The sequence below is a fragment of the Triticum aestivum genome, chromosome 4B (genome assembly GCF_018294505.1).
Source record: "Triticum aestivum cultivar Chinese Spring chromosome 4B, IWGSC CS RefSeq v2.1, whole genome shotgun sequence".
Classification (NCBI taxonomy): domain Eukaryota; kingdom Viridiplantae; phylum Streptophyta; class Magnoliopsida; order Poales; family Poaceae; genus Triticum; species Triticum aestivum.
Window position 1 is genome coordinate 452393756 of NC_057804.1, and position 20157 is coordinate 452413912.

At 45.0% G+C, this 20157-nt stretch overlaps 1 protein-coding gene and 1 long non-coding RNA gene across 2 annotated transcripts; one reads left to right on the plus strand and one right to left on the minus strand.

Annotated features, from left to right (window-relative positions):
• Nucleotides 1–6975: 6975 nt before the first annotated feature.
• LOC123092661 (uncharacterized) lies at nt 6976–10960 on the minus strand. The gene is made up of 2 exons (XR_006444789.1): nt 10480–10960; nt 6976–10199 (listed from the first exon to the last, which is right to left on the minus strand). It is a non-coding gene; the product is annotated as an uncharacterized lncRNA (long non-coding RNA).
• Nucleotides 10961–17943: 6983 nt separating this feature from the next.
• LOC123092664 (josephin-like protein) lies at nt 17944–20157 on the plus strand. The gene is made up of 2 exons (XM_044514481.1): nt 17944–18267; nt 19269–20157. The coding sequence occupies exons 1-2, from the start codon at nt 18127–18129 to the stop codon at nt 19722–19724; spliced, it is 597 nt and encodes a 198-aa protein (XP_044370416.1). The 5' UTR covers nt 17944–18126; the 3' UTR covers nt 19725–20157.

The window sequence follows — 20157 nt, forward strand, 5'->3', positions numbered from 1 at the left end:
CTTGTATGATGCTTCTTTTGGTCGATAAAAATTCATTATATAATCTCCCGAAGATTTTGACCACCGTATCACGCAAAAATCCTCTGTCTTTGTTTCAAGCTATTTTTCTGACAGATCTAGAGCAACATGATGTCTTCAAGCGCCCCAAGGACAAGTTTTTCAGAGGGTCATTGTAACACCCCGGATTCGATGCGCCAGGTGTCTGCCAGTTATTCGCCGTCGTTGCCATGTCATTTGATTGCGTGTTGCATTTTATCATGTCATCATGTGCATTTCATTTTGCATACGTGTTCATCTCATGCATCCGAGCATTTTCCCCGTTGTCCGTTTTGCAATTCGGCGCTCCTATGTCCTCTGGCGTCCCCCCTTTTGTCTCTTGTTGTGAGTGGGTGTTAAACATTCTCGGAATGGACCGAGGTTTGCCAAGCGGCCTTGGTATACCACCGGTAGACCGCCTGTCAAGTTTCGTGCCATTCGGAGGTCGTTTGGTACTCCAACGGTTAACCGGGTAACCGCAAAAGCCCCTTCTCCTTGCAGCCCAACACCTCTCCAAAGTGGCCCAAAACCCATCTAACTCCCCTCCATGCTCTCGGTCGTTCGATCACGATCGTGTGGGCGAAAACCGCTCCTCATTTGGACTCTCCTAGCTCCCTCTACCTATAAATATGTGCCTCCCCCCGAAATTCACGGATGAAAATCCCCCGAAACCCTAAATCTCCTCCCTCTCCGTGCCGGACACGTCCACCCCGGCCGGACATGTCCGCCGCCGACTCCCATGCCAATCGGAGTGTGCCACGTCGCCGCCGCCGGCTCCCTCTCTCTCCTCCGCCGCGGCCCGCCAGGCCCATCGCGGGCCCGTGCGAGCCCACCACTGCCCCGCGTCTGCGCCGTCGCGCCTCGTGCACCGGCCCGCGCCGTCGCCCGCGCGAGCCCGTCGCCTCCCGACGCCGTCCGCCGCCGGTGGCCGGATTCGCCCGCCCGCTCCCCGCCGGCGTCCAACCGCCCCGCCACCGCTCATCCCCGCCGGAGCCCGAGCTCCTCACGGCCCGGCCGCGCTCCGCCGCGCCGCCGCCCGTCCCGATCCGCCTTCGGCCTCCCCACCGCCGGGACCTCCATGGCTGGCGCCGCCATGGAGCTCGCCGGAGCTCGGCGCTGCCGCCTCCGCCCGTCGGCGCCCCGTGCCATCCCCGTCGACCCGCGCCTCCACCGCGTCCCCGCCGTCCCCTCGCCTCCACCGCGGATCCCTCGTCGCCGGCGCCGCCCTCCTCGCCGGAGTTCGCGGAACCTTGCCGGAGACGAAACTGGATCAGATCCACGCATCCCCGGAACCAAACGTCACGTCCCCGTATCCCAGATCCCTCCGTCCCGCGTTGACTTTCGCGGAGGTATAAATCTGCTAAGTCCCAGATCTGTGTAATTTTCATGCCATGTTCATCGCATCGTATCTCTGCATCCGTAGCTCCGTTTTGCGCGTGCAATATGTCGAATTGTCCGTCTCAGCGAGTACATCATTTCATTCCATTGCATCGTATTCATTTGAGCTCATCTTGATGCCCGAATCATCATTGCAATAGTGCTTCATAATGTTTTCTGATGTCTGTTAACATAACATGCACTTTTGTCATTTTTACCATGTTTGATGTGTGCATCCTATGAGGTTGATGTCTACATGTGTTTTGATCTATGCCATGTATTCTTTACAGAGGTGCTTACCATGTATTTTTGTGATCAATGTGGTGACTAGAACAAGCATGCAAACTAGGCTTCGTAATGTTGCTGATTTTAGTCCCTTTTCTGCTGTTATTTTGATGCCATGTAAACTTGATGCTACAGAGAGATCCATGCATATTTTGAGATACTTCAGTAAGGATGTTTTGAACATATGGTGATGCTCTATCCATCCCTGCCCTTGGTTGCAATTATGGAGTAGTCTAGCATGTCATTTTCGTGCTCTACTTTTGCTTCAAAATGTTTCCTGGCAGATTGTTTACATATTCAATTTTGCCAAGGTTGTTGTAGTTGATCCATGCACCCTATGGACTTGCTATTGCCATGCTTAGCTTCATAAACATGTCTTCTTACTGTTGGTTTCATTGCCATGCCATGTTTTGCTCTGTAGTGAGTTGCACAAGCTCATATACATGCCTTCATAATTCTGTTTCTGCCATGTTTGAATCTGTAATATAACTTGCCATGTTCACGTGGGTGCCATCATATTTTCTGATCCTTTTTGTCTCATGGTCAGTAAGGGACTTTTGTTCTATGCATTTAGTAGATTCATGACATGCCTTTGTTTGCCATGATAAGTTCCTGTAACATGTTGTTTGATAGCTCTAAACATTGCAACCTGATGTTACTTTCTGCAAAGTCTGAACTGTTATTATTTGCTATCTTGCCATGTGTGTTTGAGCATGTTCTAGTGATTTCTGGAGATAGCTCAGTGTTCATGTTTTGTTATGCTTTACCTGTACATCATGCCCATTTCTTTTGTTTTCATATTATGGTACTTTAGCATGTTGTTTTGATGCTTGCAATATGCCTAGTTGCTGTTTTGGACAGATTGTTGTTATGACTTGTATAGAGTGTATGTGTTGCCCCGTTGCTCCGTTTTGAGTGTGCTCTATATGAAACTTGCTTGTTTTTGCATGTAGTTTCATATTATCATGTTGCATCCTTGTTTTGAGGTGTTTGCTTGATGTTTGAATGCCTTTTGCATCAATGCCATGTTTAACTTGTTTTGCTCATATCTTCTAGATCGTAGCTCCGATTAAATGAACTTTATATGTAACTTGACTAGAATCTCGTGTAGATCATCTTGGTGCATCTTAAATTGCTGTTTAACAACTTGAACATAAGGTTTATTCAGATCTGGACCGACTTTGAAATTTGCATATGAGGACTTACCGGAATTGTTATATGTTGTTCCCGGCCTCATTTAAACTTGCCTTGATGTGTTGTTCTTGTTTGCATCATCTCTTGCCATGAGTAGCTTCATGTAGCTTTGTCATGCATCATGCTTGTTGTGCATCATGTCTTGTTCATGTGTTGTGTGTTTACTATGGTGTGTTCTTCTTCTTGTTAGTTCTTGTTTCGTTGCGATCGTGAGGATTCGTTCGTCTACGCTTGGTTCGGCTTCATCCATTCGTCTTCTTCATGGACTCGTTCTTCTTCCTTGCGGGATTTCAGGCAAGATGACCGCTACCTTGGATCTCACTACTATCATTGCTATGCTAGTTGCTTCGTTCTATCGCTATGCTACGTTACCTATCTTTTGCTCATCAAGCCTCCCATATTGCCATGAACCTCTAACCTTTGACACCTTTCCTATGAAAACCGTTGCTTGGCTATGTTACCGCTTTGCTCAGCCCCTCTTATAGCGTTGCTAGTTGCAGGTGAAGTTGAAGATTGCTCCATGGTGGACAGGATTTTGGTTGGGATATCACAATATCTCTTATATTATTAATGCATCTATATACTTGGTAAAGGGTGGAAGACTTGGCCTTTTGCCTGGTGTTTTGTTCCACTCTTGCCGCCCTAGTTTCCGTCATACCGGTGTTATGTTCCCGGATTTTGTGTTCCTTACGCGGTTGGGTGATTTATGGGACCCCCTCGACAGTTCGCTTTGAATAAAACTCCTCCAGCAAGGCCCAACCTTGGTTTTACCATTTGCCTCACCACCACCTATACCCTTCCCTTGGGTCGGCCAACCCGAGGGTCATCTTTATTTTAGCCCCCCCGGGCCAGTGCTTGTCTAAGTGTTGGTCCGAACCGAGCCGCCTGCGGGGCCCCCTCGGGGCAACTCGAGGTCTGGTTTTACTCGTAGCCTGTCTCATCCGGTGTTGCCCTGAGAACGAGATATGTGCAGCTCCTATCAGGATTGTCGGCGCATCGGGCGGTTTTGCTGGTCTTGTTTTACCATTGTCGAAATGTCTTGTAAACCGGGATTCTGAGTCTGATCGGGTCTTCCTGGGAGAAGGTATATCCTTCATTGATCGCGAGAGCTTATCATGGGCTAAGTTGGGACACCCCTGCAGGGTATAATCTTTCGAAAGCCGTGCCTCCGGTTATAGGCAGATGGGAATTTGTTAATGTCCGATTGTAGATAACTTGACACCAGATCCGAATTAAAACGCATCAACCGCGTGTGTAGCCGTGATGGTCTCTTTTCGGCGGAGTCCGGGAAGTGAACACGGTTTCTGGGTTATGTTTGACGTAAGTAGGAGTTCAGGATCACTTCTTGATCATTGCTAGCTTCATGACCGTTCCGCTTGTTCTCTTCTCGCTCTTATTTGCGTATGTTAGCCACCATATATGCTTAGTCGCTGCTGCAGCCTCACCACTTTATCCCTTCCTTTCCCTTTAAGCTTTGCTAGTCTTGATACCCATGGTAATGAGATTGCTGAGTCCTCGTGGCTCACAGATTACTACAACAACAGTTGCAGGTACAGGTTATGCGATGGTCATGATGCGAGAGCGATGCTTGCTTGCATTGAGTTCTTCTTCTGCTTCTTCTTTGATCAGGGGATAGGTTCCAGGTCGGCAGCCTGGGCTAGCAGAGTGGATGTCGTTTGAGTTTCTGTTTGTGTTTCATCCGTAGTCGGATGGTGCTCTTATGTATGATGATGTTGTATTCGTGTGGCATTGTATGTCTTATGTATGTATCCCCATCTATTATGTAATGTTGATGTAATGATATCCACCTTGCAAAAGCGTTTCAATATGCGAGTCTATCCTTGGTGGGACCTTCGAGTTCCTTTTGGATAGGGTCGCATATTGGGCGTGACAGTCATCAACCCCTACCTCGCGGAAGTGATGCATCACCCTCAAACCATTGAGATGCGTGAGGGGGTGTTGTACATCCGCGATGTGGAGGGACCAAGGAGTACCGAAAGCGTGGAGATAAAGCTCGAAGCAATGGAACAACAAGTTTTCAAGTGCCAAGGAATGGTGGAGCGCGGACTTAACGCCAACCAGATGATGATCGAGGAGTTCACCAACAACCACAAGCTGGACGCCAAGAACATTGGGGAGACCATCTTCAAGCTTCATGAGAAAATCGAGCACCTCCAAGCCCATATCTATGACCTGCAAAACCAAAACTGTGAGTATGAATATAGATTCAAGAGGATGAGTTTGGCTGCAGATTTGAGGATCCCGGAGACTCGATCATCCTTCTATGATGGTGAGCCTATGCCTTGGAAGACGGACGACAAGCCTACATCATCAACAACTCCTTCTTCACCACCTCCAGGACATAATCACATGGGTATGGTCACTCTCCTTGGCAACTGCCAAGCTTGGGGGGGGAGTTGCCCCGATATCGTATCACCATCACACTCCTATCTTTACCATTTTACTTAGTTCGATCCTTTTGGTAATATCTTGATCTAGTAGAATAAAGTTTTGGTATGAATTAGTTTTGAGTTTCGATTTGTGATCCCTCTATGTAATCGAGTCTTGAGCTATATATAATAAAGATTAGTGTTGAGTCAAGGGCCTTGCTATCTTGCTATGATCTTAAGTGCATAAAAGAGTAAAAGGAAATAAAAGAGATCATATTGATCTTATGGATAGTAATGACTTCATATATAGAGAGTATGAGGCTTAAAAGTTGTTGAGAGTTGGCAAACATAGTTTTTGTCATCGTTGCAATTAATAGAAAGTAATAAAGAAAGAGAGGTTTTCACATATAAATATACTATCTTGGACATCTTTTATGATTGTGAGCACTCATTAAAGTATGACATGCTAAAGAGTTGATGTTGGACAAGGAAGACAACGCAATGGGTTATGTTTTCTCACATCTCAGTTAAAATATATTGGCATGGATCATTCAAACATTATGAGCTTGCATTTTTCCCCTCATGCTAGCCAAATTCCTTGCACCAAGTAGAGATACTACTTGTGCTTCCAAATATCCTTAAAACCAGTTTTGCCATGAGAGTCCACCATATCTACCTATGGATTGAGTAAGATCCTTCAAGTAAGTTGTCATGTTGCATGCAATAAAAATTGCTTTCTAAATATGTATGACTTATTAGTGCGGAGAAAAATAAGCTTTATACGATCTTGTGATATGGAAGTAATAAAAGCGACGAACTGCATAATAAAGGTTCATATCACAAGTGGCAATATAAAGTGACGTTCTTTTGCATTAAGATTTCGTGCATCCAACCAAAAAGCACATGACAACCTCTGCTTCCCTCTACGAAGGGCCTATCTTTTACTTTATGCCTTTTACTTTATGCAAGAGTCAAGGTGATCTTCACCTTCCTCTTTTACATTTTATCCTTTGGCAAGCGCCTCGTGTTTATATATATATATATATATATATATATGTATATATGTTGGGTCGCGCTATTCGTCACCCTGGGTGAGGAATTCTTATTCCTCACCTCACCCATCCCGCACCAACCCAACCCATGGGAGGTAAAATTATGGATACTAGAGACCGTTCCTTAATTTACTACTTACGGCAGCATGGATGCTCCCTGCAGCGATGTAATCTTACGGCCTGGAGTGTGGTGTGGAGGCGTGGAGCACTAGAGGGCATGCCCTGCATATAATGTAATTTTACGGGAAGAGATTAGTAACTTACCTCTATATATGTACTATACATGGGTATTGCAGCATCGTAATTGTCTCTCTATCACATGTCAATTTTTTTTAAAGAAACTTTCCATTCAATTCCTAGGCCTGTAAGAAATTTGGAATCCAAAAACAAACAAGACTTTATAATTTTATTTTTACGGTAAAGAAACACATTCTACTAATTCAGTTGAGATCTGAACGTAAGAAATTTGGCAGTAGATGAAAACAAGAGTATTTTCAATGTTCCATAAAAAAGAGTATCTTCAAGGTATGGTGCGGTAACTTCTTTTTGCGAGTGTATGGTCAAGTAACTGAATGTCATGTCAACATATGAATTACTTGTAAAATGATAGGAAAATGTAAGAATTTATGCGGCATATTCCAAACTATTTTGTAACATTATTTCGGTTACACGACGCTGAAGTCTGAAGGCGATCTTATTGACGTCATTTGTGGGTGACTCAATTTGATCCCAAGACTCTACCTCATCAGAGGATCAAGGGCATAGAAATAGCTGAGCTTTTTTTTAGAGACAAAGAATCGAGCTTAACCCGACTTTGATTTGACAAAGCGATAAGCCGGCTAGAATTACAAAACCGCCAACATCACTAAAAAAACACCAGCAAACAAAGAAAAGAAAACAACAAAAGATACAATGGGTGAGCAAACCACTCGCAAGTTACAACAAAGCAACAAGCTAAGATGAACAACTAAGGCACATTTCTAGCTTAAAGTAGATGAAGCCCTCCTCGACGAACAAGACAGTAATCAGCAGCAAAAGCCGAGGCTTGGGAACGAGGAACAACCAGTAGGAGAGGAAGCGTCTTCGACATCACCATGGGCACAAGAGAAAATAGTTGCAACCTCATCCATCTCCGAAGGGGGCTCCTTGCCCCCTCGCCTTGGCACGGAAGGCAACAATCCATTGGAAAATGGAGATGCTCCCCCGAGACCTAGGGTGAAAACAACTGCCGAGACCAACCGGGGTGCAAAATGACCACTGCCACTGTGCTAAGCCGAGCTCATGGAGGTAGAAACTTCGCCTGTTGAACAACACATCACACTCATGGAGGAGCAAATGCACAGATGATGTTGCTGATGACAATAACCAAAGCAATGGAGATAGCCGAGACAATACTAAGAAGCGACACTTAGTCTACAACGAGCACCGAGCTCATGCCTCCCCCGACACATCGCAGCAACCATGGTAGGGGACCCCTGTCCCCTTCCAACACAGCCACGGAAGCAGCACACTGGCCAACCATATAAAAGAAGCACTTGCCAGCTGTAGAAATATTCATCTCACAGTCTGCACGGACAACCATAGCCTCCACCCTCCTCTGTTTATCACAAGAGATAAATTCATTCTCCATAACATAAAAAATGTAGTCAGTATCTTAGAATAATCCCATACATAATGAAGATTCATGTGTGTTGATTTATAAAATGGGTGCAATTAACCTCCAAGTTCCTCGTTAAACTGTAATGAAACAAAAGAACCGAAAATAAAACCCAGCAAAGATTGACTCCCTGAAGAGGATCAGATTTCACCTCTTTGCAAATGGAAATAAATCTAACTGGACATTGGTACTAACCTTCCCGCAAAAAAAAGGAAATTGGTACTCCCTCTGTAAACCAAAATAAGGGCGTTTAGATTACTAAAATAGTGATCTAAACACTCTTATGTTAGTTTACGGCGAGAGTACTAACCAAGCATTGCTCCGAACAGCACCAAACAAGAAAAATTAAACTACCGTGTATTCAGATAAATAATCAATGTTACTCATGCAATCGGCTGAAGATATAATAGCTGGTTGATTTTCCCAAATTAATCAATGTTACTCATGTAGAGAACTGTACGTACAGATTTTTTTGCTAGCCGAAACTCCAGTCAGTTATTTTTGTTTCAATGCATGTCTAATTGTACCATTTGTTTCAATAGGCAGTAGGTTCTATATAGGATCATGTGGTGCCATTTTCCTGACTAGTGTTAAACTAATACACATCTTCAAATGGCACGAAAGAAATAGTTTTATTTTCCTCTAATCCTGACTGAGATGTACCTGAGGTTGTTGTTCATGTCGCAAGCAGCCATAAAAGGCAGAGTAATCAGAGGATGCACCGGCCTACACTGGCAATTCTTGTGCACTTGTCTAACTACTTGAGTTTGCTTCTAAAAATTGTGTGGGAAAGAAAACAATTAAAGAAATGTAGTGTTCTCAGCTGTCACTTAGAAGTACATGGGACTGAAATATGGTGATAACATCAGTTCCATGGTTCAATTGGTTATATGGTGTAAGCCTGAAGAAACAGTATGACATTCACATTACTCCGACTAGAATCACGACTATTATCAATATTCATACTCTCCCAACCTGAACTTAAAAAACAGTAACACAACCAGAACTTCCAAAAGCATTGCATATCTTATACAAATCAGAACATTCAGAAGTCCATGGCTGTACAACCTTATAAACCGTGTATTTTAGTTGAGGGAAGTATCATTAGTTCGCCTAGCTTTGAATAGCTGCAAATAGAGTTTTTTCCATGAAAGTTGATCTTCTTCTATACGTAATTGACAAAGCATTGTAAAAACTCATGATTTACTTATATATGTCACATCGAGCTATTACTAGTGGTGCCAACTAAGCTAGTAATGAAGTGATTCCTGAAATAGGAGTATGCAAGAACAATAACTGAAATAGTTTTCCAACATAAAGCAACTCCCTATGAATGTCTTTCAAGACTGAACGTTTTAACTTAATATCTCTAGGAAACATTTGAAGTAGATGAAAGAACGATATATGTGCACCGGAATTAAATTGGATTTGGCTTCTGGTCAAGCCATCGATGCCTACATCATGCTTCCTTGCTCTGAATCTCGATTTCAGAATGGTGAGTTTCATCTTATACATTATTAAATTCGATACAGTAACAGATTCATCTCTTTGTTATCCTTTCCATATATATATTTCAAAAAGACACTCCGGCTGACTCCATTACTAATAAGGAAACAAAAGTAGTTCAATAAAGAATGCAGGGCACCTGAATCTATCTATCAAGATGAATGTGAGAAAACAAATTACTACTAGTCAGACCCAGGCGCCATGAAGGGTCGAAAACAGTGGTTTATAATGTTTGCCTAAAAGAAACTATACTAGACAGGAGACTTGAATATACGGTATGTGTTTATAATATTCGCCAAAGAAAATTACTGCCCGTCAGGCATGATCAATGCATATACTTGACCAGTTGTTACTTAAAACACCAAAATTTGATATTATTTTTATCCGTGTGAAACTTAAATCACAATATGAATATTAAACTTGTAGTTTGGCTATGCCCAAAACAATTAAAGTTGGTGTGGAACAAAAACTGAATACAGAAATCTTGGCTTTAGCATTGGGGACGTGACTTACCCATATTCAGCAAACTCAACTTCTTAATAAATCTAACTAAATTCGAGCAGACGCAATGCGATGGTAAATGGACACAGGACACATGGTTATGTGACTCGATGGAGGACGATACAGAAGAGCTCCAGTGGTTGGGGATCGTCGTGATGGGACGAGATGTGCCCCACATCTAGATGAAAAAAACGCGGAGCGCTGCATCAACCAACATGAGCAATAAGTATTTAGTGATAAGAGATTTTTAGAAAATATTCAAGACATACCCGTTTTCGTTGTATAGCCATAATCCCAAAAGTTCATGAGGCTGAAACACAGCAGATCACTACACACAACAATCAAACTACATCGTATACTTTTTGCTCTGAAGATGTGGTATTGTCACAAATGCTTCCCTATGCCCTATATGGATTTGGAGACTGATTTTCCCCCATGTTTCAATAAGAAAAGGAAGGAGATAATTTGAGATATACCTTACCTAGGTGTGCAAATCTGGAACAAATACGAACGCAGACTTGAAGCTCGTAGCACATCAGGGGCGGCGGTCCAGTCAAATGGATGGATTGAAGGACTGGAGGACCCCAGGCGTTGCTACAGGAGCGGATCCCAAATGGGGGCTGCTCGCCCAGATGAGTTGCTCCCACCGCGGCCTCCTCACGTTGCTTCCTTCAGCGGCCACGAGGCCCGGGCGTGCACAACCGCCGCGGCGACTAATAGCGCGGGACATGGCGGACCCGTCGTGATGCCTCCTCGCCGGCCGCTGACTGGTCCGTCGAGCCACCGTACTGCCGCCACGACCACCACATGTGCTGACACCGACACCCCTATAGACAAGCCGCTCACTGCGCCACCGAGGACTTGCCGTCAAGTCCATCCGCCGCTCATCGCAGCCGCATGATATTCGCCGTCGAGAGTGGAACTGGAAACGGCTCTCAACCGATTAGAATAGGATGGGATAGGTGGGTTAGCTCCTAATAACACGATGAGAAAACAGTACACGACGTAATGTGAAAAGGTAAAATTACCTCGGCGCCTATAGATTTTTACACCTATGGAATTATGGCTTGGTTGAGTCCAACCATGTGGCTCGGTCAATCGATCAGGGTGAGTAATAAGTTATTCTTTACCCTGGGTCTTAAATAGACTTTCTATATATATATATATATATTACCCTTAAGGTAAAAGGTTGGGAGGCATCACTATAAGCCCCTATCTTTCTCTGTGTCCGATTTAAATTCCAGAATCATAAGTATTGCGTGAGTGTTAACAATTGTGAAAGACTAAATGATAGTTTAGTATGTGGACTTGCTGAAAAGCTCTATTATTGACTCTTTTCGATGTTATGATAAATTGCAATTGCTTCAATGACTGAGATTATAGTTTGTTAGTTCTCAATGAAGTTTCTGAATCATACTTGACATTGTGAATAAATTGTTATTTGAGCATAAGAAATCATATGACAATATATATATATATATATATATATATATATATATATATATATATATATATATATGTTGTTATAAGAATGATCATGATGCCCTCATGTTCGTATTTTATTTTTATCGACACCTCTATCTCGAAACATGTGGACATATTCTTCGATATCGGCTTCCCTTGAGGACAAGCGAGGTCTAAGCTTGGGGGAGTTGATACGTCCATTTTGCATCATGCTTTTATATCGATATTTATTGCATTATGGACTGTTATTACACGTTATGTCACAATACTTATGGATATTCTCTCTTATTTTACAAGGTTTACATAAAGAGGGAGAATGCTGCCAGCTGGGATTCTGGGCTGGAAAAGGAGCAAATATTGGAGACCTATTCTGCACAGCTCCAAAAGTCCTGAAACTCCACGAAAGTCTTTTTTGAAATTAATGATAAATATTTAGCGAAAGAAATACCTGAGGGGGGCCACCCACCGTCCACGAGGGTGGGGGCGCGCCCTACCCCCCGGGCATGCCCCTACCTCGTGGGCCACCTGGCAGCCCTCCGCTGCCCATCTTCTGTTATATGAAGTCTTTTACCCTGAAAAAAATCATAAGCAAGCTTTCGGGACGAAACTCCGCCGCCACGAGGCGGAACCAATCTAGGGCTTCGGCGGAGCTGTTCTGACGGGGAAACATCCCTCCGGGAGGGGGGAATCATCACCATCGATCCTCTCATCGGGAGGGGGTCAATCTCCATCAACATCTTCACCAGCACCGTCTCCTCTCAAACCCTAGTTCATCTCTTGTATCCAATCTTTGTACCAAAACCTCAGATTGGTACTTGTGGGTTGCTAGTAGTGTTGATTACTCCTTGTAGTTGATGCTAGTTGGTTTATTTGGTGGAAGATCAAATGTTCAGATCCTTAATGCATATTAATACTCCTCTGATTATGAACATGAATATGCTTTGTGAGTAGTTACGTTTGTTCCTGAGGACATGGGTGAAGTCTTGCTATTAGTAGTCATGCAAATTTGGTATTTGTTCGATATTTTGATGAGATGTATGTTGTCTCTCCTCTAGTGATGTTATGTGAACATCAACTACATGACACTTCACCATTGTTTGGGCCTAGAGGAAGGCATTGGAAAGTAATAAGTAGATGATGGGTTGCTAGAGTGACAGAATCTTAAGCCATAGTTTATGCGTTGCTTCGTACGGGGTTGATTTGGATCCATATGTTTCATGCTATGGTTAGGTTTACCTTAATACTTCTTTTGTAGTTGCGGATGCTTCCAATAGGGGTTAATAATCAGTGGGATGCTTGTCCAAGAAAGGGCAGTACTCAAGCACTGATCCTCCCACATACCAAATTATCAAAGTAACGAACGTGAATCATATGAGCGTGATGAAAACTAGCTTTGACGATAATTCCCATGTGTCCTCGGGAGCGCTTTTCTTATTATAAGAACTTGTCCAGGCTTGTCCTTTGCTACAAAAAGGATTGGGTCACCTTGCTGCACCTTGTTTACTTTCATTGCTTGTTACTCGTTACAAATTATTTTATCACAAAACTATATGTTACCTACAATTTTAGTGCTTGTAGAGAATACCTTACTGAAAACCGCTTGTCATTTCCTTCTGCTCCTCGTTGGGTTCGACACTCTTACTTATTGAAAGGACTACGATAGATCCCCTACACTTGTGGGTCATCACCAACGTATGTGCTTCGGATGGGATCTAGTGCATGTGTATGGTTATATTGTCTTTGTGCAAGAGATTGTGTATTTTTGTCCCCTTTCAATCCTAGACTCACTGATACCTGATGCACAGAAGGCAGGAAAAAGGAAAGGCGGACTACAAGGAAGCATGGAGGACTACACCACCCATAACAATGAGGATAAGTAGGTAATTCAAGCCAAATCCTCGAGAATAAATGATGCAGTCACAAAATGCTAAGGCATTGGTCCAATCATCCTTAGTTATTGAGGTAACCATGAGAGATAGAATATGACCTAGGTAGGACAATGTAATCCTCGACTCCTTGATAGTTGTCTCTGGTGTCCTTTGGACGCATTGCCCACTTATTAAAACACAAAAAGTCATGTTTTATTTATCATGGCAATGTTATTTACATATGTTATGACCGAACAATGAAATTGCTTCACGCACGACACCTCCACACGATCTGCGAACGATATCTCCCTCCCAATAACGCTAGCGTCAGCTCAAAAGAAAAAAAGGTAGAGCTACCGTCCAGCCCAGCCCAGCCAAAACCAAGACCCGATCTGACTCCCTCCATAACCTTTTCACGCCTTCTCCCCTTCCCTCCATAACCATGGCGTATTCTCCTCTTCCGTCCAAAACCTTCACGCCTCCTCCTTCCTCCAAATCTGGATCCTCTCTTGCTGATTTATAGATCAATCTTGCTCATGTAATCTGCAGCCACTATACACAAGTTTGATCAGAAGGGCAACAAACATGAGGTATGTACAATTCTTGGCTTATCTTTTACATTGATTTGGATCCAATCTATACATATTCCTGGCATAATATTGTTCTCCCACTACAACATCTCTGATTGCATTGATTGGATCCAATCTATACATGTTCCAAACTTAATATTGTCCTCCCACTATAACATCCGATTGCATTGATTAGTCCAATCTATACATGTTCCAGACTAAATATACGCCTCCCACTATACAACATCTCTGATCCTCTTGTTGGCAATTTTAGGTACTCAATCAAGCCAGGTTTAACTTTGGATGAAGTAGAATAACGGAATAGACCATTACTTAACGAAGATGATCAAGATGCTTTCATCGTCGAGGAGATTAGGGATTCTTCATATGAATGACACGTAGAGCCGATCGTGACAGTGGAACCCAGGAAGGGGATGGTGTTTGATAGTGAGGATGATGCTATCAGGTTCTACAAAGGTTATGCCAAAAAGAAGGGCTTTGGTGTGATGAGAAGGATGACTATACACAGAGAAGATAACGTGGTTATTTATTTTACTCTCGCTTGTAGTAGACAAGGAAAGACTCAATGCAATGTGCGACTTGGTTATGGATGGCCTTGATGAGTTAGAAAGGAAGATCGAGGCATATTGTGCTAGCCAAGATGTTCAGGAAGATGGTCCAACTTAAAAGCAAGAAGATACAATGTTAAATAAATAAAAACTTGTATTCAGGCCAATCCTTGTTCGCAGTGTACGCCGTCCTCCTTCAAAGAGAAGGATGTCTAAAGTTGATCAAGTGATCAAAAAATTGAGAGCAAAGAAGCCACATGTGCCAAAAATTAGAACCAAAGTGCCAACTCAAAAGCAGGGAAAGGTATAGAAATTTATAGTTATTTGCTTTCTTCCTATTGTAACTTGCTAAAGTGTAAGAACTACCTTGTAGCAAAAACACATCAGTAAATTGAAAAATGGGCAGGACACTAATATCCAGAGTTCACAACAAACAGAGGAAATATTTCATCTAGCTACTGTTATTATAGTACTATCAACATATTTCCCTTTATGCGAAGGTTTTTTCTTCAGGAAAATGCTCACTATGAAGGATATGAGGCTGGAAGTTTTTTGTTCTTTCCAAATGAGTTTCAGGTACTTAGTTTGAGCAGTTGACTTACAGTATGAATTGTAAAATACTATATACACAAGACATTCAAGCACTACTACTTTTTCCAGGAGTTGTGGGCTTGGACTTTAGGTGAACAAGGTCCTCAACTGCCTCTTGCGTGCATGCTGGCTGTAGCGCTGCCATGTAGAATCGTCCATGCGTCATGCGCTGGATTGGCATGTGCATAGCATCGCCGATCCAACAAACACATACGAGGTTGCAAGTAAAACACTTTGCCCTGGATATTTCCTAAAAATTGACAACAACTTTTCCCCGTAGTAGTTTTATGTTTCTATCACTTACACTCCTACAAAAGAACGATTGAAATGCTAAGAACTTGCGGACATCCCTTGCTAGGTCCATACTTAGTTTAATAAATCTAAAGTCTCTAGGGAAAAGGCATGATACTTGACGGACGGATCGCTCCCTCTCTCGAAGCACATGACACTAGCCATTACACCGGGAATTATCACACAGACACCCATGATGAAGGCCTTGGACGTGTACCCCAAGGCTATCCAGCCCGTGACTCGAACTCAATAACTTTTGATGGTCCATCAACCTTCCCATGGTGATGCTTGATGGACAAAGAGGTGGAATACCCCCAATGCACCAAGTCCAAACCCAGATCTGATGCCTAGTGTTACGTCTGGAGATTTGGGGATAGCACATGCTCCTGATTGGCATTCATTTAGCCTCTCTTCCATAAAAAGGTTGCATGCTAGGATTCCTTAAGGAGATGAAGTGGTTGACGACATCACAAGGATCGTCCTAGAGAAGAACCTACACCGCTCGAAAAACTATTGATCCCAAGACCCACACGTTTGTTAGTAAGAATCTAATGTACATTGGAATCAAATGTACTTGTGACTGAAAATTATTTTGGTAACAGTATAGAGTTGTAGAACCAGTTACATGTATATTTTGGTAAATACAAATAATTTGTTTGTGGTATGTGATTGTAAAAAGAGAAGAGTAATAAGGCAGTGCAAACCTAGCCATGTAGTTTGTGCTTTTAAGGCTGGACCGCGGGCTATGATTTTTAGCCCAGCACAAGCCCAACACAACACGTGAATAAAAAGGTCAGGTCGGCCTTGGGCCCGCCATGGAACAAGGCCGGTCCCCAAAGCCAAGCCTTAAGGCTAGCCCGACACAACCCTCTTGTTCACGGTCCCGACCGGCACGACACTTGGCTCACGGCCCTTTTAGCATTGTTTGGGACTGTTTTGGTTTTTTAGGATGTTTTGTCGTTTGTAGGGCATTTTGACCTCTTTTAATTTTTTATTGAGACAATGACCTCTTTTTGAAACGGAAGAAGCGTCCCCCGCGTCGCCCGCGTCTGGCGACACGGGGGAAAGACCTCGCCGCCGCTCGAAGGCCACCTCCACCACCGTGCCCTGCTACGCCATTGCCGGAGGGCCGGCCGGCGAAGCCGTGCCACGCCCGAGGATGGTGACGGCGGGGCGGCCTCGTCCTCCTTCCCCTGCCAGATCCCCGCCAACCCTCGATCCGGCCGGGGGCTTCTCCACCAACGCCCCCTCCGGCGCCGCTACCAGTGGGCCGGCCGGCGAGGCGTCGCCGCGCCCGGAGCTGGTGCCTGTGAGGTCTCGCCCCGCCCCCGAACCCCCTCCCCTCATGTCGGAGCGCCACCCCCCCCCTCGGACCTGATCTGGCGCTCCATGGTCGCGCACCTCCACCAACTGCTCCGGTTCGTCTGCCCGTCTGATGCGGCAGCGCGGCCACGCCCGTGGCTGGCCTGGCCGGGGTCTGGTCCTGCTCAGACGCTGACCACCCTTCGTCTCCGACGGCGCCTCCTCCGAGCGGCGGTGGTGGCCTCTGCACATGTTTGGTCATGGTGGCCTCTGCACATGCTTGGCAGTCGGTCAAAGCTTTGCGGTGGATCCCCGTCGACATCACTCCAATCCCGGCGGCCACGAACCTGCGTTCTCCAGTGTTCATGGCCTGTCGGTGCTATGCCGGTGTGGATTTTCGGCCTTGACGCTCCGGTAGTTGCGTCCCTTCCAGCTACTTTGGCTTGTCGGTGTTCTGGCGGTCACGTCTCTCGCAGTCAGGATCTGCGTCTCCTTCCGGTTCCTGGCTTGCTAGCGGCGTCGGCCACCACCATCCATCCGCATCAGCTCTTTGCCCGTTGCCTTCCCGACCCCGTCCACCCCACACGCCATGACGACTCCAAAGCTCGCGTTTTTTGACGGTGGCAGGTGCAGCCCCACCTTGCCCCCTTCTTTGGCGGCGGTCGTCTGGCGTGCTGACTTCTTCATCTTCGGATCCTCATCTGGCGGCAATGGGATTGCTCGAACTAAGGCCAGGCGAAATCCTTGCTCGGCTTGCCGATGCTGGTAGCGGCGGCACTTGTGGGTGTCGTTTCCCTTCCTGAAGGCGTTGCCATGGTCTTTATCTGTGCCCCTCTTCGAGTATCGGGGGAAACCCTAGATCCGATTCTCTGGATCGGATAGCAGCGGCGTAACGATGTCGTTCCCCTTCTTGAAGGCGCTATCTTGCTAACTCACGGCGTCCCCGGTGTTGGATTTGAAGATGTTTGACGTCTTGCTAGTCTGGCTTGCCTCACTAGTTCTACGCTTGGTGGGTTTAGTTGTGTCTTTTTCCTATTCGGGTTGAGCATCCATTGTCTCTCTGCTCTGGGTTCCATGCTCATGCCTTCTCGCGTCCATGTCATGTTTTGTAACCCTCCTCTGTACTCAATTCTCTTTTTTCTATCAATGAAATGATACGCAAGCTTTGCGTGTTCGCGAGAAAGACAATGACCTCTTTTAATTTAACCTAAAGAATCCCCGGAAAGCCGAAACAGCCCACATGACCGAAAATCAACTCGGGCCGGTCGGGCGGTGCTAATCCCCTTTCTGTTCCCCGTCAAAAAAAAAAACCTTTCTGTTCGGTTGTTTATTGTTGCGTCCACGACGAAAGGCAGGCATCAGTCGTGGCGGCGGCGCAGAAGCCGTGCGTCTGTTTGGTGCGGCCGTGAGATAAGGGAAGGAATCCGCCGCCATCCGGCCAATCCCCCGCTGCCCCGGTATCAATCGCGGCAGCATGGAGTCGGGAGCCAGATCGGAAGCAAAGCCAGACGAGGAAGGGCCGGCCCCGGCGGGAAGCAGCAGCGGCAGCAAGGTGTACCACGAGAGGCAAAGGATGCAGTTCTGCCTCCTCCACGCCCTCAACAACCTTATGCAGGTGACCCTTCTCCTCTCTTGCTTAGTCGCGCTACTATGTTCTTGTCATGGTTCTCGTAGCTGCACTTAGAACTTTGTGTAATCCTAAGTTTAGTAATTGAGTCCAACAAATTAGATTCTATCTCTCGTGCTTTCTTGTTAGCCTGATTGTTCCCATCAAAGGACATCGGCAGTCAGTCAGCACCCACATCTGCGAACTAAGTACTGAAATTACTCGGCGTGAAGCTACAGATTGTTGTAGTCGCGGAGCGTTGTGCCCTGGGTGGGCATGTTTTTTGTGTGATTGTTTCCAACTTGTCACAACTTACGCAGTGGTGAAAGATCAGGGCATATATTGAAGTATGTAAAGATGTTCCTTCTCGGTCCGTAGAAATAGACAGCAATTGAGGTCCCTCTGTCAACTGTTGGTCCATTCAGTGGGCACTGTTCGTCATTAGTTTTGTCGATACGTTTATGGGTGGGTGTGGTTCACCCGTTTTGCAGCCCCCTGTCCACCGAATACAATGAAGGCTTTGCCAGTTGTGCGCGTGAATCATGAATTGGTAGCTGATAGGGATAAAAACAAATATTTTGGTCTTTGTCAAGTTTCACAATGACGTTTCAAATTGACGTTGACATGAATTTGGGAAAGCAAGCTGTGCACGCTTGCGGCCATGTGAGTGCAAGAGGCCAAGATCACACGGCAATAACAAGCATTTATGCTGCTGCCTGATTGGCTTTCATTTCTTATCATCTACTCCCTCCGTCCCATAATGTAGGACGTTTTTTGACACTAGTGTAGTGTCAAAAAACGTCTTACATTACGGGACGGAGGGAGTAATAATCAGTATGAAAAAAATATTACAATAACTTAATCCTCGGAGAGGTAACTGATTGGCACTTTCACTCATCAACATATATACAGGTAGCATGATCTTATCATGCACTGCATAGTCGGTCTCTTCGCTCTGACGCCACCTTATTTAATCTGGGCTTACCATGATTGTGTTGTGTGTGGTTCAGGAAAAAGAATCGTTCACCCGAGCTGAGCTGGATGGGATTGCTGAAAACCTTGTTCTTACTGATCCAAACAAGGAGAGATGGACTCCTCTATCGTTGATTTGGAAGCCCCACCACAATGCATTAACAGGGAACTATGATGTAAATGTTCTTATCGCGGCGGTAGAATCTAGAAAGAAGAAGGTAGTTTGGCATGATCATCGGAAGGGGGCATCTTCGATAGATCTGGATGCGGAAGCGCTGGTAGGGCTGATGATCAATGTACCCGTCAGGAGGTTAAGGGGTCTGTGGACCGGCAGGCATTGGGTAGCAATTCGAAGCATTGATGGCATCTGGTTTAATTTGGACAGCGATCTTCCGTCGGCCAAGCAGTTTCAGTGCAAAGAAAAACTAATTGCATTCCTGGACAGCGTTCTCAGTCAAGGCGGAGAACTGATGATCGTGCTCCAAGACGAATGATTGCACTGCTTCAGATCGGGGCTACAGCTAATGGCTTCTCCTCCATGATTTACCCGTTGCCCATATTTCTGAATTGGCAATGAGACCGCTTGCGTCTGCAATAGTAACTTCTCTGAAACTTTCAGTCTTTGTGAGAATCATGACAGTCATTGGCCTTTGTATTTAACTGATTTTGTGTATGTCAAATGCCAACAAGTTGTCGACAGAGGCATATCACATGCTGCTGAGGAACTGTCTTATTTTTTTAAGCCTGAGGGAACTGTCAGTTGTGTATGCAGAGCTTTGGAAAGGAGAATCTGCTCCGGCAGTGTATGTGCCCTGTTTTTTTCTGGGAAACTGAAGTGTATATGCCCTGTGGAAACTATTTTGTGAGCATCGCTTTGACGTGTACATTACATCTTAAAACATTTGGTGTGAGTTTTATATTTCCTTG